The 20,103-nt window shown below is 43.5% G+C and overlaps 1 protein-coding gene across 1 annotated transcript in view; it reads right to left on the minus strand.

Annotated features, from left to right (window-relative positions):
- Positions 1-16,400, minus strand: part of LOC307208218 (transmembrane 9 superfamily member 2-like) — a 54,247-nt gene extending 37,847 nt beyond the window's left edge. Inside the window, exons 1-6 of the mRNA XM_079962796.1 lie at positions 16,205-16,400; positions 6,907-6,974; positions 6,126-6,219; positions 5,002-5,129; positions 4,644-4,773; positions 692-819 (exon numbers count right to left, since the gene is read on the minus strand). Of these exons, the coding sequence (XP_079818922.1) occupies positions 692-819; positions 4,644-4,773; positions 5,002-5,129; positions 6,126-6,219; positions 6,907-6,974; positions 16,205-16,342 (686 nt within the window). The 5' untranslated portion in view covers positions 16,343-16,400. The remainder of the gene's footprint in view (positions 1-691; positions 820-4,643; positions 4,774-5,001; positions 5,130-6,125; positions 6,220-6,906; positions 6,975-16,204) is intronic.
- Positions 16,401-20,103: the final 3,703 nt, after the last annotated feature.

Here is a 20,103-nt window from a genome sequence, read left to right on the forward strand (position 1 = left end):
TAGACTCTCTGAATTGCAAAGGGTTGAAGGAAAAATAAATAAATGGAAAGCAGGAAACTGTGGGCTTCCCCTACTCTCCATTTCTTTAATATTCCCCACCTGCGAAAGGTCGGGACTGCATAAGAAAGCAGGTGCATGTTGCAGGCTTCTTGTACTGCTTAGCACCCTAACACCAAATAGAGCAGGTAACCAAAACGGAACTCAGTACGAACAGTATCTGTCAGGGAAGAGTTAGAAGTTTCCAGTTTATCAGAGGGAGAAAGCATTCCCCAATGGGGGAAGGAGAGCAGTGAATCTAATAGAAGGGAGCAAGAGGAACAACAGGGAGGGACCGGCTGTTCCCAGGAAAGGGAAGGGTTCAGTTCTAGCTCAGATTGGGAGGAGGGGAGATACAGGCCAGCTCTAGCCAGGAGGTTAGAAAAAAGAGCGGGAAAACAAAGGGAAGGGCGCCTTCGCCATTTTGAGGGTGGCTGATCACGGAGAAGCAGAGCTCAGAAGGTAGCTGAAAGAAGTGACTCTGAGGAATAAGATTTAAGAACCGTTTATAAGATTGTTTTGTTAATACGCAATAAAAAGTTTTATAAAAGAACAAGAAGCGTTTGTGTGGTGATCTGAAGAGGACAACGACCAGGCCTGACAGTATCTGCCTGTGAACTGACACGCTGTAAATTGTCAAGTGCCCAGCAGTTACCTTTTGGGTTCCAGGCGAGCTGTAACCAGGCGAGCTCCGAGCCAGTTCTCATTCTGCGCACTGTGGTACGTGATCGTAATATCAACGTGGTTGAAAAGATAGTAGGTATTCTTCTTGTTGAACTCAGACTGGGGGTGTAGGGGAGAGAAATAGAGCCATTAAATACCTAAAAGAATTTATTATTATTTTCAGTATTATTTATTCAATTTTTAAAATACAGCTTAATTTTTTTAATAAAAAAGAAGAATCCCAAGAATTTTAGGAATTCACCCCTCATGGAGCTACAATTCCCAGCACCCAGAACAAACTATAGTTTCCAGGATGCTTCAGAAACAGTCATGCACTTTAAATGTGTGGTGTATCTTGTGTCTGTATCTTGTATGGATAGATCCAACCTTTGGAGTCGCACTGAAGGTTCAAGGAAATCAGAAACAAGTTCAGGAAACACAGATGCTTTTCTTGGGAGTGGAATAGGAAGCACTACCCATTTCATTCCCTGTACACACTTCTCCTCCATTCAACTGTTCAGGCTCTACTTTTTCATGCACTTCCAGCGTTACCCAATAATGCACACTGTTAATTTCCAATGCAATATGTAAAGCAGCCCTTTGTTTCCAGCATATAAAGGGTGGGCTTTGGAATAGTGGCTGCAGTTCCTCTAAGAGAACAATGGCCTTTTCCAGGCTAATGCAATAAAGCTAATGACTCTGGGAAGTCTGCTGTAGAATCTTTGGGAAGAGAAATGACAATTTCAGAAAGCTGCTTCAAGTACAGTGGTACCTCTGGTTACGTACTTAATTCGTTCCGGAGGTCCGTTCTTTAGCTAATGGGGCCTCCCGCTGCTGCCACGCTATTTCTGTTCTCACCCTGAAGCAAAGTTCTTAACCCGAGGTACTATTTCTGGGTTAGCGGAGTCTGTAACCTGAAGCGTATGTAACCCGAGGTACCACTGTACTTTATTTATTATTATTATTATTATTATTATTATTATTATTATTATTATTATTATTTAAAACCTACTTTGGAGAATGAGTCTCTCAATCTCTGAAAACCTACTGACAAATATATTTAATTACACTCTCACTACTTGACGCTGGTTATCTGCTGTTTACTTTTCATGGACGCAGCTCCAAAGCAAAGGAAATAAAAATGCACTCAACTATCCTTGCAAATTAAACTTTTAGTATACATCCGCATCAATGTGTTCCCCTGTGACCATCACTGATTGCTTTCTTGGTCCTATGCCTTGTTAATAATAATAATAATAATCTGCAATAATATCTTTATAGCCAATGAAATTTACCACTGTACAAAGAGACATTAAGCAGCCCTTTCTTCCTGTAGATATTCCAATGCCCAGCAATACCTACTGAGAATTCTCCTGCAAGACCTGAACCATCATCGCCTAATTCTCACATTACTTCTGGGCACGTAATGCATACTCTGGGATGGGCAGAACAACACACAGGAGCAAACAACACAGCATCTGAGCTAGCCATGGAATCAAAACTGCTTTTCTATTTTCTGTCCAAACTGTTCCCAAGTGAAAGCGCTGGGAAAGTGAAATGTAGCTCTGCTCAGATATTTTAGGTCAACCAGAGACACTCTGGCTATTTTAGACAGATGTTTTAGATATCAGTCATGTTGGCTGCAGCTGATGCCAATATCCAGAGGGCACCAGACTAGCAAAGGGTGGTTTTGGTTCCATGACGGAGCGAGCTTTGAACACCTAACAGATCATCTCATTCCATATAGACCCCAATCAAACCCTGTGTTGCAGGAGAGGGAATCCTGCAGTTACCATCTTATCAGGAGGTCTGTTCTGTACCATATTGTTAATTGACCTATTATGTGGTGACACCTACCCTTTGGGCCTTTTCCCCATTGCATATGAGACAGGTACTGTCTCTGTTGTCTTTGAGGTACTTGTTGAGGACGTACCTCTTTCACCAAGCCTTCTAAGTGGAGTTTTGTTATCTCAGTTGGCATCTCTGTCAGATTTGAAACTGATTTTACATTATTATTTAACTGTATTATATGCAAAAAAAAATTATTTTATATATGTAACTGTTTTACATGATTTTACAGTACTGTGGTACCTCGGTTTAAGAACAGCCCTGTTTACGAACAATTCGGTTTACGAACTCCGCAAAACCAGAAATAGTGTCCCGGTTTGCGAACTTTACCTCCGTCTAATAAATGGAAGCCGAACAGAAGAAGGGCACCAGGGGTGGGAGGCCTCATTAGGGAAAGCATGCCTCGGTTTAAGAACAGTTTCGGTTTAAGAACCAACTTCAGGAATGGATTAAGTTCGTAAACCGAGGTACCACTGTACTGTAAATTGCTTTGAGGTCCTTCATAGGAAGCAATTCTTAAATGCGATAGTTATGATCGTGATAGGAACATGGGAAACTGCCTTATACAGAGTCAGACCATTGGGTCCATCTAACTCAGCACTGCCTACACTGGCTGGCAGCAGTCTCTACCAACCTTACCTGGAGATATCGGGGATCGAATCTGTGACCGTCTGCATGTGAAACAGATGAGTTATTGTCATTCCCAGCTGAGTTACAGATGCTGGTATTCTCTTGTCTACTTTCTTTTATCTTGTAATCTGTAGCCTACATTTATTTTTAATTCTCTTTAATTATAGGCTCTCATTGATTATTTAATTTTGGCTATGTTTAGAGGGCCAAAAATTCAATCAAAATCAAGAGTCTGCAAGTGATAATCAACTGAGCCCTTCAATACACAGCTGGCAATCAGTCCAAATAAACATGCTCAGACTCATACTTCATGACACACATTTTGTATTTCCTTCCCCCATCATATATCTTCTTAATTGTTCAGCAGGAGTTTTTGCACGTACCAACAAGGCATGGTTCAGGCATAACATTTGCACAATCAGCTAAACCACCATTTAGTGCAGGGGTGGGGGAACTTTTTCAGTCCGAGGGCCACATTCTATCATGGGCAATATTCCAAGGGCCACATGCCAGTGGTGGGGAGGCAAACCGGATTAGTGTGGCATGCACGAGGAGGAAAGAGCCGCTGTGAAGCTTGGGCGCATACACTGCCCCTCCTACTCCACCCATGACAAGGAAGGTGATTTTTGCAGTGTGTAGTTTCGGTTTCCTAAATCTTGGCTTATCATGTAATGTAACCAAGTAACTGCAGTTTATTCCCAACTATGGTCAATGTCAAAGACAAGCCACCCATCTTGCTAAACCATGATTTAGTGTGACACAAAAACACAGCTAATGCCAAGCCACAAGAATTCAAGAGCAGCTCTGCTAGATAAGACGAAAGGCCCATCTGGTCCAACATCCTGTTCTCACCAGATGTCTATGGAAAATTTGCAAGCAGGACGTGAGCACAACAGCATCCTCTCCATGTGTGCTCCCCAGCAGCTGACATTCTGAGCATACTCTGGAGGTGCTATGCAGTCATTGTGAGTAGAAGCCACTGACAGTCTTATAATCCATTAATTTAGCTAATCCCTTTTAAAAGCCATCCAAATTGGTGACCATTATTACATTTCGTGGTAGAGACTGCCTTTTGCTAAGCATGGTTTAGACTTCATGCCATGGTTTGTGCTCAAAAAGTGCAAGCATGCTAAAGAGTCATACTGTTTCGCTTTCCCTCGAGAATTCCCAGATGCTATCCCACACAATAGCCACTGAGGGCAGAGCAACATCCCAATCACTGTTTTCCTGTTCAGTTTTAATGCCAAGCCACTTTGTTCAAGCTCTGCAAGCCAGCTTCATCCAATGGTTTCAAGTGGTTATTTGGTGGCCACTTCTAGACCATGGTTTGAAGGACACTGTGAGTTCAGACACTGCTCCAAGGTTTGGTGCTGCATCTGAACCTTCACGGGATTCTAAAAAATGCCAGAGGTCTATATCTAATACCTTATCAGAAAACATTAAGGAAATGCACCCTGACCACTTACATTTATAGTGCAGGAATCTTTAGCTCTGCCATCTGAAGCCACGAAGCACCCAACTGGAAATCCTGGATTACAGAATTTATGTAATTCTCCAAAATCGTAACACCAAGTCACTGGCATGTTATCGATAATCCTACACAAGAAAAATTGCAAGCAGATAATTCTGTTAAGAGTCAGAAACACCCTCGAGTTTATTGGCACATTTGCTTTTAAAATGCATTTTAGAATTGCATGTGAATTGCTTCGCTCTCTTTTATGAAATCAGTATTGGATAAAATTTGGGGTATCTTTCAAATCTCAATAGACAATTTCCATTCCTTCCTCCCACAGACTGTTGATTTTGCAGAATGTATAGACTCACCAGTGATGCTGGTAATTCAACCGCATTCCTTTCTTCAAGAATTCCAGCTTGTTTTTGTCATTTGTATTCTCCGGGTCATAAGACTTCATACAGGCCACTTGACATTGTTGGTTTTTCTTAAATGTAAACTGATATAAGCAGAGAAGTGTTTTAACATTTTTACTCCATGCAGATGGAAATGACACATTTTCTTTCATTCAAAATTACACTTTTGTAATCATCATTAGACCAACCCTTAACTTAAAAGCTGCCATTTAACATCTAAACACCTTTATGAATTCTATGCAGTTTTATTTTATCTTCAGTGCTCCCAAATCTTTTCCCTCCTCCTGCTCCCCCAAACACACAAACACACTCCTGTGCAAATTCCAGGTGCAATGCATGCAACCATATAGGTATTTTCAGAGAATCCTTGCTTTCCCTTTCAAAAGCAAGTTTTCAATCCCTAAGCTAAAAAAGGAAAACACAAAATTAATTAAGTGATTTTTTTAAATACAATTTGAAAGCCATTGAAGTTACCCCATAACAAAAAATTCTCTGGGCAGGATACAAATAAATACTTTAAAAAAAAGTTTTAAACACAAAATGAGGGACATAAAGCCACATCTAAAGCTACACAAAGTACAACAACTAATAGTAGTAGTAGTAATAATAATAATAATAATAATAATTTATTATTTGTACCCCGCCCATCTTGCTGGGTTTCCCCACCCACTCTGGGCGGCTTCCAACAAAGACCAAAAATACACTAAAATGTCACACATTAAAACCTTCCCTGAACAGGGCTGCCTTCAGATGTCTTCTGAATGTCAGGTAGTTGTTTATCTCTTTGACATCTGATGGGAGGGCGTTCCACAGGGCGAGAAGGCCCTCTGCCTGGTTCCCTGTAACCTCACTTCTCGCAATGAAGGAACTGCCAGAAGGCCCTCAGCCTCAAGAAAACGGCTTCAGGAAAAAACGGGGGGTGGGGAACCATTTTTCCAGGTTTTTTCCAGGCCTTCCCATCTCTACTACAGACCAAAATAAACAAACCTTCAGCATTTAGCCACACACACACACACACACACACAAACACACCACAGACACACAGAGTCATCCAAATCATACTGAAAGGTTGCATGAACCTTGTAGGGTGATGATGCTATCCGCTCTCCAAACAAGACTTGTCCAAGATTTTCTGAAGGCCTTTTTTCTTCTGCATCTTGACAAAAGTCAAAACTATGAACAAACAAAGAAGAAGAAGGTTGTTTCCGCTTTGCATTGCAAGAGTTGCACTTATAACTAGGTTCTAATCTAAATCAAGCATGTGGTGTTCTGTTCTTTGACTACACCTCTCATCATCCCAGACCACTGGCTATGCTGGCTGGGAAAGATGGAAATTGGAGGCTGCACGTTCCACGTCCTTGCTCTAAGCGTTTTTTAACTGATGGATTATGTTGTAGATACAACACAAAACATGGTTTTCATTCATTATAGTTCTAATGCCAAACCATGATGTATATTCTTAATGTACAGGCACATCATGATTTCTGTACTAACTCTCTCCACCAGCATTCACTGAGAACCCCTTCCCAAGCAGTAGGCTCTGACAGGGAGTAACATCCCAAACCACAGTTGGTTGGTTTGGATGCAAAGTTAAACCACAGTTTGCCAAAACCATAGTTTCAAATCACGGTTTCAGGTCACTCATAAACCACCGTTTGTCAGATGGTGTTGGCTAGACCCCTAAATTATCTCAAAGCCAATTCTGCCTCTATCATTTACCCGTGCAAACTATTCCAAAGAAGTTTTACCATTCAGTTGGCAATCATCTGAACACTCTGGAAATTAGATGACACTTTGCTTAAACAAACATTTTAATGGGGAAATGCAAACACTGGCTTAATGGTATCTGGGTATACTTACGCATCATATTCATATGGTAGAACTGATTCAACCGAGTCCAGTCTGTTCACAAACAGCTCTATTTTTGACTAGAAGAACCGAAAAGCTGATTTAGACACTTTGAGTTGAATGTTAAAATCCAAGACAGAATTTTTAAAAAGTTATTAAAGAACATTAAAGCATTCTCCACACTTAACAGTTCTAAAGAAGTTATCCCAACACTTTAATCCTAAGCACGTTTACTCAGAAGGAAATCCCACTGAGTTCAATGACTCCTACTCACTAATAAGTGTACTCAGGATTTCTGCACAATGCTGTTATTCTAAGCAGATTTAACAGGAAGCAAATCCTATTGAAATCAGTGGATCTTGTGCCCAATAAATACAGTAAGATCAGACAGTAAATTTAATTATTTCTATGTGCAATCACAATGAGTCAAGTCCAATACCTGAGTGCTGAGGAAACTGCCAAGCCAATCAGGCCCTTGGGACTCTCCCCAAGCCATGCTATGCGCTCCTTAAGTGCTCATGCCTGGCTGGAATATGTGCCTTTATTTCCATGGATGGACAAAAGAGAGGCAGTGCAGGCAAATGAGGAGGCACCAGGCAGGCTCACTGTTGGAAATGCTATCCTATGTGCATACTTTACCAGCCAACTGAGCCACACCACAACCCCAAGCTCGGGATGGACAATCTAAGGATGGACAATTCTAGGCTAGGGGTGGACAATCTCTGACCTTCCAGATGCTGTCAGACTATGTCTCCCACTACCGGCCATGCTGGCTGGGTCAGATGGGAGCTGGGAGCCCAAAAAAGCATGTGGAGAGCCATAGGTTCCCCATCTCCGTTCTTCTACACAAGCAGCATCTTATTGTATTTATTTGTGTGCTCCCACAGTTAACTCTAGCAGGTCATTCGTTAGCATTCCCATTTCAGACAGACTAATGAGCTTGAGCGATCATGTCAGAGGGACTACGCCTCTGAATACCAGCCGCTGGGAATCTCAGGGGAGCAGAGTGCTCTTGTGCTTGGGTCCCACTTGCGGGTTTCCTGCAGGCACCCGGTCTGCCACCATGAGAACAGAATGCTGGATTAGATGAGTCATTGGCCTGATCCATCCAGCTGTGCTCCGATGTTCTTATAAGCAGAATCTTCCTTGTGGGCCCAAAGCAGAGACATAATTTGAAACTAAGTCTTCCAATCCACCTGATCATATAATGCCTCTCGTGAAACCATGATGCACAGAATTTACATTGCCATAAATCTGAAGCCAGAAGTAGCCTGGGAATAAAAGAGGGGGAAACCTCAAATAGGTTTTTTTTTGGGGGGGGGGGGGTCGTGTGGCTCCTTTTCCCCTGGTACCAGCACAACCAGTTACTCTCGCTGAATTGCTGTAGTAAAACAAATACAGCCTTGCTTCCTGTATCAGTAGCATACAGAGGAAATTCAGGTAGCTTATTAAAAGAAAGTAATCAAAGGAGGAACCAGGATTTTTATTCATATATTCATAAGCTGCCCTTCAGCCAAGTTTCTGAGGTGGGTAACAAAAAACAAGATAAAACACATAAAGATAGTAGGTAACAATGCTTTAAAAACATGTATTAAAATATTCAGTTTCTTAAAGAACCGATTGCTACAAATAATTATTTAAATTCTTAAATTAGTCTATGTAAGGGGGAGAGAGAAGGTAAAGAAGCCCATTCCACCAACTCTGCTGAGACACCTGAAACTTTTGGTTCCTCCTCTCCCTAAACAGTTTCTCCTTTTCACCTGATCCTTACAAAAGCTCTGTAACTAAAAACTAGCACCTGAGTGTGCTCCCCCCCCCCAATCCCTTTTCTTACTGAACTGCGTCCTTTACAATGAATGCCTGAATGCTGGCACTGCCTTGTTACCAATCTTTGTAAGTTGCTTTGGAAGACTTCTCCAGCTGAAGAGCAAGGGGAAACACTTCAAATAAATAAATAAATATAGCAATGATTAAGGAACGCCACAAGGCTTCACGGCAGAGACAAGATGCAAACCAGGGAGTACCAGATTCAGTCTCTCAGCAACTACACTACCTCTCAAAGTGGTTTCACAATTTGTTAAGAACATGTTGCTATGAGTTTGGTTGAGGGGGAGACTTGCCATAACCTCTAGAATAGATCATGGGTAGGCAAACTAAGGCCCGGGGGCCGGATCCGGCCCATGGGTGGTCTGGGAATCAGTGTGTTTTACATGAATAGAATGTGTCCATTTATTTAAAATGCGTCTCTGGGTTATTTGTGGGGCCTGCCTGGTGTTTTTACACGAGTAGAATGTGTGCTTTTATTTAAAATGCATCTCTGGGTTGTTTGTGGGGCATAGGAATTCGTTCATCCCCCCCCCATATAGTGTTGCCCCCCCACAAGGTCAGTGGACTGGCCCCCTGCTGAAAAAGTTTGCTGACCCCTGCTCTAGATGTAGTAAAGAGCTAGAATTTGAGCAAACTCCTAAGTTCATAAAGGAAGCAAGGTTTGGTTAATTAAAAAGCCAAGCATTTTAGGATCACAAGCCCAGGCAGCTTTACACAGCTAGCTGGGGATAAGCCAAGCACGGCTTTCTCCTGATTGAAGTGCAGAGTGTTTGATGTTACAATAGATCGAACCAAAAACTAAAGACCTTTGATGCCAGGCAATCACTGGATTATGACGATTGAGCCAACTCATGCCCAGCACCATCGGGTGCCCAGCTAGTTTGGTCACATGAAATGCCCTTGTCTCTGAGTGATTACCCATATCCATTCTCATTGGTGGAGTCTTGTAAGTCACTTCTCCTGAAAGTAGCGGTCTGCCGTCGATTGTTTTCACTCACAGTGGGAAATTCAAAGGTAACAAAGCGATTTTGTGTTCCTGTACCAACTTCTGGTCTATGAAATCTGCTGACGCTCCTGAGTCTAACAGCGCCTCTACCTGGACCCTGTGTCCATTGGGTAGTTGTAGTTGCACCTTCACCGTTAGTCCTGGGATAGGTGGTTCCGCGTGAGAGCCTTCTATTGCTCCTCCACCCGGCTGCAAGCTCCCATTTCCAGCCGGGGACCTTCGTTTCCCTGATGCAGTTCCTTCAGGCAATTGTCTTCTCCCACGTCTGCTCCAGATAGAGACTCCCATCCTTTACGATTGCGACATTGTCGTGCTAGATACCCTGGTTTTCCACAGACAAAGCAACGTCTCGTGTCTCTTCCTCTCCCTGCATTTCCTCTCACCATGGAAGAGGTAGTAACTGGGAGGGGTCTGGCTGCCCCTAATTCCATGGGCTCTGGCCGCTCTCGTCCTGGCACGTTGCCCATTCTGCTTTCTGTACTTTCGATATTGTTTTCCTGCCATCACGGTCTCCATTGTTCCTTCTTTTCACTAGCCCTGCGTTCTATGTGTAGGCTCAATTGCAGGCACGTTCGGACCAGAGAGTCCATGGAACTAGGCTCTGGCATTTGGGCCAACTGGTCTAAAATCTCATTATTCAGTCCTTCCCTAAAAAGGGCTGCAATTGTTGGGGAATTCAGATCCCATTTTAATTTCTGCACCAGCAAACTAAAGTTGGACCAATAAACTCCCACAGTGTCTTTTCCTTGTCTCATTCTCAACAGCTGCCTAGCTGTGGTTGTTTCATGCGCAGGGTCTAAGAAAATCATGTCTAGATACTGCAGAAACATTTGTAGATTTCCTAGGGCGGCATCCCTCCGAGATATTAGGGGTATAACACAGTCCTTAGCCCTCCCTTCCAAGAAATTAATCACATAAGCAACCTTATCTTGCTCCAATTGAAATTCTTTATCCTTTATCTCAATTATGTAAGAAATTTCTGTCTTGAAAGCCATGTATTCAGAGCTTTCTCCCTTGAAGCTACGTGGACGTATAGTAAAAGTTTTCCTCACTCTATCTCCACACGTCGCTTGCAGTATGGTTCTATGTTCTCCCAGTGCTGCTGATAGTACGTCGACTTGACTTTTCAACTGTAAGTTCTGTTGCCATAAGTCCTGTAATGTTAGCTGGAGCGCTGGGGTTTCTCTTTGCCCAACTGGCGCCACAGCTCCCTCCATTTTGGCTTCTCCTTCTTACTTATAGTGAAGAAGCGCAGAGCAGAAGGTATTCTGCCAGGCCTGGTCGTTGTCCTCTTCAGATCACCACACAAACGCTTCTTGTTCTTTTATAACTTTTTATTGCGTATTAACAAAACAATCTTATAAACGGTTCTTAACTATTATTCCTCAGAGTCACTTCTTTCAGATCCCTTCTGAGCTCTGCTTCTCCATGACCAGCCACCCTCAAAATGGCGAAGGCGCCCTTCCCTTCGCTTTCCTGCTCTTTTTTCTCACCTCCTGGCTAGAGCTGGCCTGTATCTCCCCTCCTCCCAATCTGAGCTAGAACTGAACCCTGGCCTTTCCTGGGAACAGCCGGTCCCTCCCTGTTCTTCCTCTTGCTCTCTTCTATTAGATTCACTGCTCCCCTCCCCCCCCCCTTGGGGAATGCTTTCTCCCTCTGAGAAACTGAAAACTTCTAACTCTTCCCTGACACTTTCTTCCTCTCTCATAACACTAAAAGTCGGAAGATTCAGGATAGATAAAATGCTTCTTCACGCAGCACAGTTAAACTATGGAACTAGTTCCCACGGGAGGCAGCGATGGCCACCAACTTAGAAGGCAATAAAAGAGGATTGGACAAATTCAGGATAAGTCTGTCAGTTGCTCCACCCCCACAGTTGGAGGTAATAATTAATTATTCCAGATACCAGTTGCTAGAAACCACAAGGGGGGAGACTGCTTTTGTGCTCGGGTCCTGCAGGACTAGATAGGACATTAGCAGGCTGTTCTTATCTTATGCAATCCCAACCATTAGGTGCACCGACTGGGAGAGGTTAAGTCCTACCTGCTTCCCACGTTAGAAAAGCTTGGATGAGATGGGAGTTGTAGTCCGAAGCTGCTGTAGAGCCCCAGTTTGGTGGGGGCTGAATTATGAGCGGTACTTGAGAACCCCTCCCTGTCGCTTCATTCATGCATTTTTTGCTTGCATCGATGATGAAATTTTGGGCAGGCTCAACATTGGGAGGGGGTGGGAATGTTCTTTCCTAAAACAATCTTGTTTGTGTGATGCAAAACAAGGCCTGACTGCTGCCTCCTTCACCCCCTCCCCTTCCATGCTGCCCCATTTCAATATTAGCGCTTAAAAAGAGAGAGAGAGAATTGTGGTCTTGTAACCAGGTTGTTTTTCTCTTCCTGCCTCTCCCCACCCCACCCCAATGTATATCTCATCACGTGCCAGACATTGGACTTATTGAAGGAATTAATATTTTAATTAAAATAGTTTGCAAAAACTGCAAAAAAAGAAAAGAAAAAGAAAAGCCTGGATGAGATATACAGTGGTACCTTGGGTTAAGAACTTAATTCGTTCCGGAGGTCCGTTCTTAACCTGAAACTGTTCTTAACCTGAAGAACCACTTTAGCTAATGGGGCCTCCCGCCGCTGCCACGTGATTTCTGTTCTCATCCTGAAGCAAAGTTCTTCTTAACCCAAGGTAAAATTATTGGGTTAGCGGAGTCTGAAACCTGAAGCGTATGTAACCTGAAGCGTATGTAACCCGAGGTACCACTATATAGCCAACTGAATGTCAAAAGCGGGTAGGGCAGTATATCTAGGTGGAGTGGCAATTAAATTTGAATACATACTTTTTTTCTCAGAGCAAGACAGAGGAATAGGGCTGTACAGAGGGGAGGGGAAATGCCCTGTTTTGTTGGAATAGGGCTTCCCTAAGCCTGAACTACTGTGGGTGTGACATAAAATAGATCTATTCAAGGTCAGTGGGTGGATGAGGGGAAGACAGGAAATGAGTCATTGAGGCGCAATAAATTTGAACATTGAAGTAGGAAAAGAGGGTTTACACAGGGGTAAAGCCTTAAGCAGATACCACCGTCTTAATTATTTGCCTCAGAACTATTCCACCTTGTATCTCTCACTTATAGATCTGAAGGTTGCAACAGCAACCTGACAAACAACCAACACAGGTGAACGTTAGCAGGAAAACAAATTCCCTGTTGTGGAGATAAAGGAAATGAGAGAATTTCCCTTGCTCTATTACTAATTGCTAGGCCAGAGACGATGAACCTTTTCAACCAAAGAGCCTCCCAGGAGTCAAAGACAAGTGGAAGCAGAACTAAGAGGGGGCAGAATAATGCATGCAAATTTTACCTTCCATCCAGGCAAGCAAGCACGGCTACTGGGGAGTGTGGCCTGGAGGGTCTCAAGGGCCAGGTGCACAGGCCTGGAGGGCCACATTTGGTATCTAGGTCTGATGTTCCCACTAACTCCATGCTAGGCCACTGAAGGTGCAAAAGGAGTCACAGAAACAAGTGGTAGCTCTAAGGGCCTTAGGACAGTCTAAATCATTTAGCCTGACCCATTTCTTGGAGTTGTTTCAAGGACACATTATATGCATATATCTTATATTTATATACTTAGAAAAAATCATGTCAAACTTCTTCTCAGAGTATAAAGGAAAGACCACATACAATTGGCAGCTAATGATTTCATTTACCGTAGATTCCGGTGTATTAAGCGACTGGGCGTATAAGACGACTGCCCAAACTGGCAGCTGCCGATTTGGGGGGCTGTCTTATATGCTTCGGCAGCTTCACTGGGCAGCGACAGTGGGCGGCGGGCTCCGCGCTGGGATGAAGCTGCCCGGCGAAGCTGCCCAGTGATGCTAAGCCGGCTTCGCTGGGAGGCTTCTTCCCGGCGCGGAGCAGAGCCCGCCGCCCACTGCTGCTGCCCAGTGAAGCTGCTGCCGCCGCAGCAGTGACCGCCGGGCTCCGTGCCGGGAGGAAGCCACCCAGCGAAGCCGACCTAGCATCGCTGGGCAGCTTTGCCAGGCAGCTTCATCCCGGCGCGGAACCCACCGCCCACTGCAGCCATACCCGGCGTATAAGACGACCCCCGACTTTTTAACCTCTTTTCCAGGGTTAAAAGGTCGTCTTATACGTCGGAATCTGAAGAATATTTTGGAACACAAAACTATGTCTGCTCTGCCACTACACTGTACAAAAAATATTGGGACAGTGTACAACATTAAAACATAGAACACAATCTTTTTTAAAAAAGCAGATAACCATTTGAGGAAACTGGCTAATCAAAAAATAAAAACTGAGGAGCTGCAAAGGCCTGCTGGCTCTATACGTACTGGTACATACATACATACATACATACATACATATCTGGTTTCAAACAATTTTACTTTGGGGGGAAATGGTTAAATAAAGCATCTGGGTGGATTTGATTTAAATCAAATCGATTTAAATCACAATGTAAATCACTAGTCAGTAAGACTTGGTTTAAATAATTTTTTTTACAGAAAGACTCATTCTTGCTGGTATAATCTTAATATTTACAACCAGATGAAGGATTCATTTTTGAAATAATAAATTTTCAGAGTAGTTTTTACAGTTATATAAAAAATTTGATTTGGTTATACTATTAGAAATACATAGACAGATAGTTATGAAATTATTGTGAGGCTTAAAATGTTAACTGTTTATATTTGGACAACTTTTCTGCCGTACTTTACTGGAAAGAGAAAAATAATATTTTTCTTAATAATAATTTTAACAATTTATTTAACTAAAACAATAACATTACAGCATATGTATCCATGTTTGTTAACTGATGTGGTTAAACAATTTTTTTATTTTAAAAAAACCTCAGATTGAGTTTTAGCACACATGAAAAACTTAAAACAAATTCTTCTTTCCTGTTGAATAGCCTTTGGACTATGATGAAAGCTATCTTTAGAAAGATTTTTCCTCCAAAAGCATTTTATTTTAAAAATCCGATTTAAATTTTTAAAAATCCAATTTAAATTAAAAAAACCTATTTAAATCAAAGAAATCCAATTTAAAATTTAAAAATCTGATTTTAAAAAATCATTGATTTTTATTCACCCTGTAAAGCATTGTGCACACCTATGTACGCTGAATACATTTTTATTTATTAAATTTGTATACTGCCCTTCATCCAAAGATCACAGCCTGGCTCACAACACAAATATACAAAATACATAAGAAAACAAGCACAACAAACCAATAACCCCCCCTCCCACAAGCACATTTAATAGTCCATAGAATGTTAATCAGCCAAAGGACTGGTTATAAAGAAGTGTTTTCACCAGGTGCCTAAAAATACGTAATTAAGGCACCAGGTGAGCCTCCCTGAGGAGAGCATTCCTTAAACAGGGAGCCACTGCAGAAAAGGCCCGTTATTGTATTGCCACCCTCCTGACCTCTCACGGAGGAGGCACATGAGAAGGGCCTCAGAATGATCAAAGCGTCCCAGTCGGCTAATATGCCATGGGAAGAGGTGAATTGGGCCCAGAAACTAATTGGCAGCCGGTGCAGTTGTAATACGCTCAAGGTGTTTTGCCCCAGTGAGTAACCTGGCTAATGAATTCTGCACCAACTGAAGTTTCTGAACAGTCTTCAGGGGCAGCAATAATAATAATAATAATAATAATGCATTGCAGTAATCCAGCCTAGAGGTTTGCAGAGGATATACAACGGAAGTTAAGCTGTCCTTGTACAGACAGGGGCACAGCTGATGGTTTTTAACTGGACAAGCGGGGCAAGCGCCCAGAGCACAAGCGGTTGCCTTGGCTGACCCAAGCACCTTGCCCATGGCTGACCAACTGAAAGTCATCCAACACATCAGGACTGGATAGTGCTCCGGACACCCCTTGAGATTCATCTGCTCTAACAGCCAAGTCAAAGTTCCCGGGGGATGCAAAAGCAATTTCACCCTTCAAAATGTTTTGCAAACTCCACAGGAGAGAACTGCTACTACCATCCTTCCTGCCACTCCTTCAGACCAGACTGGATAAAAAAAGAGGCCCTGCACTACCCGGAAAAGCTCTGCCAGTCAAGTTCCCAGTGTGTGCGTGTGTATGTGTGTATTTAAATGCTCATTCTATCGGTATTTAATGATTAAAAAAAAACCCACCACCGTTTCTTCCTAGGTTCTCATCTGTTTCTGCTTTTATTGGTAAGATGCCTTGAGCCCCTTGTCAGGGAAAATGAATATATTATAGAGGAACATATATACAAATGAATTAACTACTACTACTACTACGTATGAATTATTTAAAGGGAATGATAAGCTTGGCAGTGGGGGGGTTCTTCCCACCCAGGAGAAAAGCTTAAGAGGGGGGTGTTTAGAACAAGGGGGGTACACCTGGGGGAAGGGGAGGGGCTCGGTGTGTGCCCCCCTCCCCCACCCCGAGGAAGGGGCTCCTCCTCTCGACCCCCCTCCCTCTCCTACACACCTTGCATCCGGCTTTCTCGCCTCCCTCGTCGCAGAAGCTGACAGGGGCCAAGCCCGGCAGGTAGAAGGCGCCGCACAGGGACGCCCAGCCCCCCAGCAGCAGAAAAACCAGAGGCAGAGGCGGCGCTCTGCTCCTCATCGTGGCGGCTCCGGCTGTTTCCCGCGGCCCGGCCGGCGACCGGGACCTTTTGCTAGGCACGGAGGGGAAAGGGAAGCCCAGCCGGGGTGGAAAGAGCGCACGCGCAGGAGGAGGAGGGAGTAAGCGCTGGGGAGGGGCGGGCCTTCCTCGGCGGCTCGTCACAATCGCCTTGCGCTCGAGGAGGAGAAGGAGGAGGAGCGGGAGGGGGGGGTCTGTCTGACCACGTGATCAGAACACAACGCCGCCGTCGCCATCTTGGGTGAGGGCATCTTGCCCCGCCCCCTTGCCTTGTCCAAAACCTTTGCAACGAGAGAAGCGGGGGGGCTTTCTTCCTCCCACCCCCACACCGCTTACGTTTGCTTTCTTTTTTTACACAGACTGGTATAATTTTATACAAGATATAAATATAGATATGGAGATGTGTGTGTGTCTGTGTATTGCATAATTATTTAAAATTGCGTATAATTTACATAAATATTAACATGCTAATACTTATGTGTCAAAATATAGTATATAATATATAATAATACATGTAGGGGAACCATGCATTCTTTCCTGAATTTATTGGAGCAAGTATAAATAAATGTGATAGATATATAGAAATAGGCACATTTAAATTGTACGTATTTATTTACATAGATGTGCATGTGCATATATGTATCTATGGCCCATTTAACATCAGCTGTCCCATAAGTGAGAGGAAGAGAAGGCATGTGAAGACAGCATCCAGCATCTGCTCCTGACTGATTTGTGTGTATGGTTTATAATGCACCTGCTGCCTTTTATAAATACTCCGGACCACTTTGAGGGCTTCATTGATAAAGCAGGATACAGTGGTACCTCAGGTTAAGTACTTAATTTGTTCCGGAGGTCCATTCTTAACCTGAAACTATTCTTAACCTGAAGCACCACTTTAGCTAATGGGGCCTCCTGCTGCCGCCACACAATTTCTATTCTCTTTTTTTAAAAAAATAATATTTATTAAAGTTTCCAGAATGAAAAAGGAAAGAAAGAAAGAAGAAAAGGATAAAGTTTACACTTAATTTCATTGACATCTTTCCAGGACTTCCCCCCCCCTCTTGTATTCCATTTCCATTAAGTTAATTCCACAAATTCTTACCCCAAATTTTAAAGCCTTATTATAATTATAAATAACCCATTTATTCAAAATTAATTTATCTTATTTAACCATTTCTCCTTATATTTTTTATACTTCCCTAAGATCGACCCCAATTCCCTTCCACGAATTCCCCTGTTTTTATAAAGCAAGGAAAAATAAAGAAAAGAAAAGAAAGAAAAAATATGTAATTTTACAGCCTTTGGATTCCAAATCTCCCTCCCCCCTTTCCCGGTTCCGATCCCCAAAGTTCATCCATCTGTCTACTGCCAGCCTGGAGAACCCACGTCCATGTCTAGATCTCTCTCAATTCCACTTTGCCGTTTTTTAAAGGTAAAGGTAAAGGTACCCCTGCCCGTACGGGCCAGTCTTGACAGACTCTGGGGTTGTGCGCCCATCTCACTTAAGAGGCCAGGGGCCAGCGCTGTCCGGAGACACTTCCGGGTCACGTGGCCAGCGTGACATCGCTGCTCTGGCGAGCCAGAGCCGCACACGGAAACGCCGTTTACCTTCCCGCTGGTAAGCGGTCCCTATTTATCTACTTGCACCCGGAGGTGCTTTCGAACTGCTAGGTTGGCAGGCGCTGGGACCAAGCAGCGGGAGCGCACCCCGCCGCAGGGATTCGAACCGCCGACCTTTCGATCGGCAAGCCCTAGGCGTTGCCATTTTTTTAGTAGCTTTTAATTTCAGAAAGTCCAATCTCGGAGAAACTCTCAGAAAAGATCATTCTTCTTCCATCCAGACCTCTATGTTTAAGAGTATAACTCAAATTCTGTTTCTTGATCCTTTTAAAGTCTGGATGTCCCAAATGTTCCAACTTCGAGTTTAGTCCAGCTCTTATTCCTCAGGTTTCTTTTCCTGTTCTGCTGCAAAAACCTTCTAATTCAGAAACTTCTTGTTCTCCACAGAGGCTTTATTTATTCAGGAACATAAACTTACGTCAAGTCCCTTCCTTTCTTCAATAGATAAATCCATTGTCTCCTTTAGTGTAGAAACCTCTGTAGACAAAATAATGCTTCGTTTTTGCAGCTTTCCCAGGAGATAACAAATCCTGCTCAATTTCATAGTATTTTTCCACTGCTGCCACTGTTGCAATGTCCCGACCTCCCTCTAGAGGGAATATGGTAACTTAATTTCTTTCAAGATCAGACCCAAAAGTCAAATAACTTGTTGCCTTTATTTCCAATAATTTGTGTCCAAATTGTAACAAATCTAACCAGCAAAGCCATCGTAACACAGTTCTCTTTTATTTTCCTGCTTTGACAGCTACTTTGACAGCTGTCAAAGTTTCCGTGTCTCTTCACCAGTCTCTCATAACGGATCGCTCCCGGTTCCCGGGGGGTTGCATTTTAGTTCTCACAAACCAATCTTCTCCTCCAGCACAATTACTTGTAATTTCCCTTCGTGAAATTAATTTTTTTTTTTTCAAATAAACAAGTTCATCTCTCGATCTTAGTTGTCAAATCCTTGCGTTAAAACATCTACAATGGGGGGGGGGCGGACTTCCTTTTTGCACCTCCCCCGCTCGCTCCAGATTCATAAATCAAATTTTTCCTTTTAAGTCCGATAAATTTACTCACGGGTTGTTCTTTTAAATCCACAATTTTCCAAAGAAGAAGTCGTTGCTCTCCGCCGAATGGCATGCGGCTTCGCTAGGCAGGGGAAGCAGTGGACTCATAGCACCACCACCACCCCCCGTCACCCGCTCCGCAGCCTTTAAAAAGGCTCCTTCGCGGATCGGGGGGGCGCAAACGGTGCCCGCCGAGTCACCAAGTCCATGGGCATCACCGCCCATGGTTTTTGAGGGTCCCCGCGTCGCCGGCGCGGCAGGACCCGACCCCTACCCAGCAGGCTCCCTCCGGAGCTCGGAGGGAGTCCGCCATTCGGTGATGGCGCCGACCCAGAAGTCTCACAATTTTTATTCTCATCCTGAAGCAAAGTTCTTAACCCGAGGTACTATTTTTGGGTTAGCAGAGTCTGTAACCTGAAACGTATGTAACCTGAAGCGTATCTATTCCGATGTACCACTGTATAACTCTTAGTTAATAAAATAATTTCTAGGTGGGCAGTCAGTCCTCTTACCAAAAGGAGCTACTAGTCATGATGGAGGCTATGCTCTGCCACTGCTGTCAGAGGCAGTGATGCTTCTGAATATCTTGCTGAAAATCCCAAGGCAAAAGAGTGTTCTTGTGCTCAGGTCCCATCTTGCTTGGTTTCCCATAAAGGGCACCTAGTTGGCCACTGTGCACCTAGTTGGACATTTTCTTACACACACACTTGTGAGTGTTGAAGAAAAGCAAACATATTCTAGTTTATGCATGTGCTACTTGAAGCCCCACAAGGGTACTGTTTGTCTTGCAATCTAGCCAGCATTTGTTTGTAGTCTTTGCTTCGTTTAAGTGAATGCCACCCCAAAAAGTGGACCCATTTATTGTTTGTTGTTCTCTCCCAGTTTGTTGAGGCAAGATGTCTGCCATGTCTCTCTCATCTCCACTCATCCTGCAAATAGTTCCTGCATGAATAAATCCTTTGAATTCCAGAGTAAGCAATCTTTTCAATCCAGTTCACCCAACCTGCAAGATCTGCTAACACTGATGCCCAGCAGCAGGCATTCAGAGACATACTGCTTCCAACAATGGAGGCA

Source organism: Podarcis cretensis, assembly GCF_951804945.1.
Source record: "Podarcis cretensis genome assembly, chromosome: Z".
In the NCBI taxonomy this organism is placed as follows: Eukaryota; Metazoa; Chordata; class Lepidosauria; order Squamata; family Lacertidae; genus Podarcis; species Podarcis cretensis.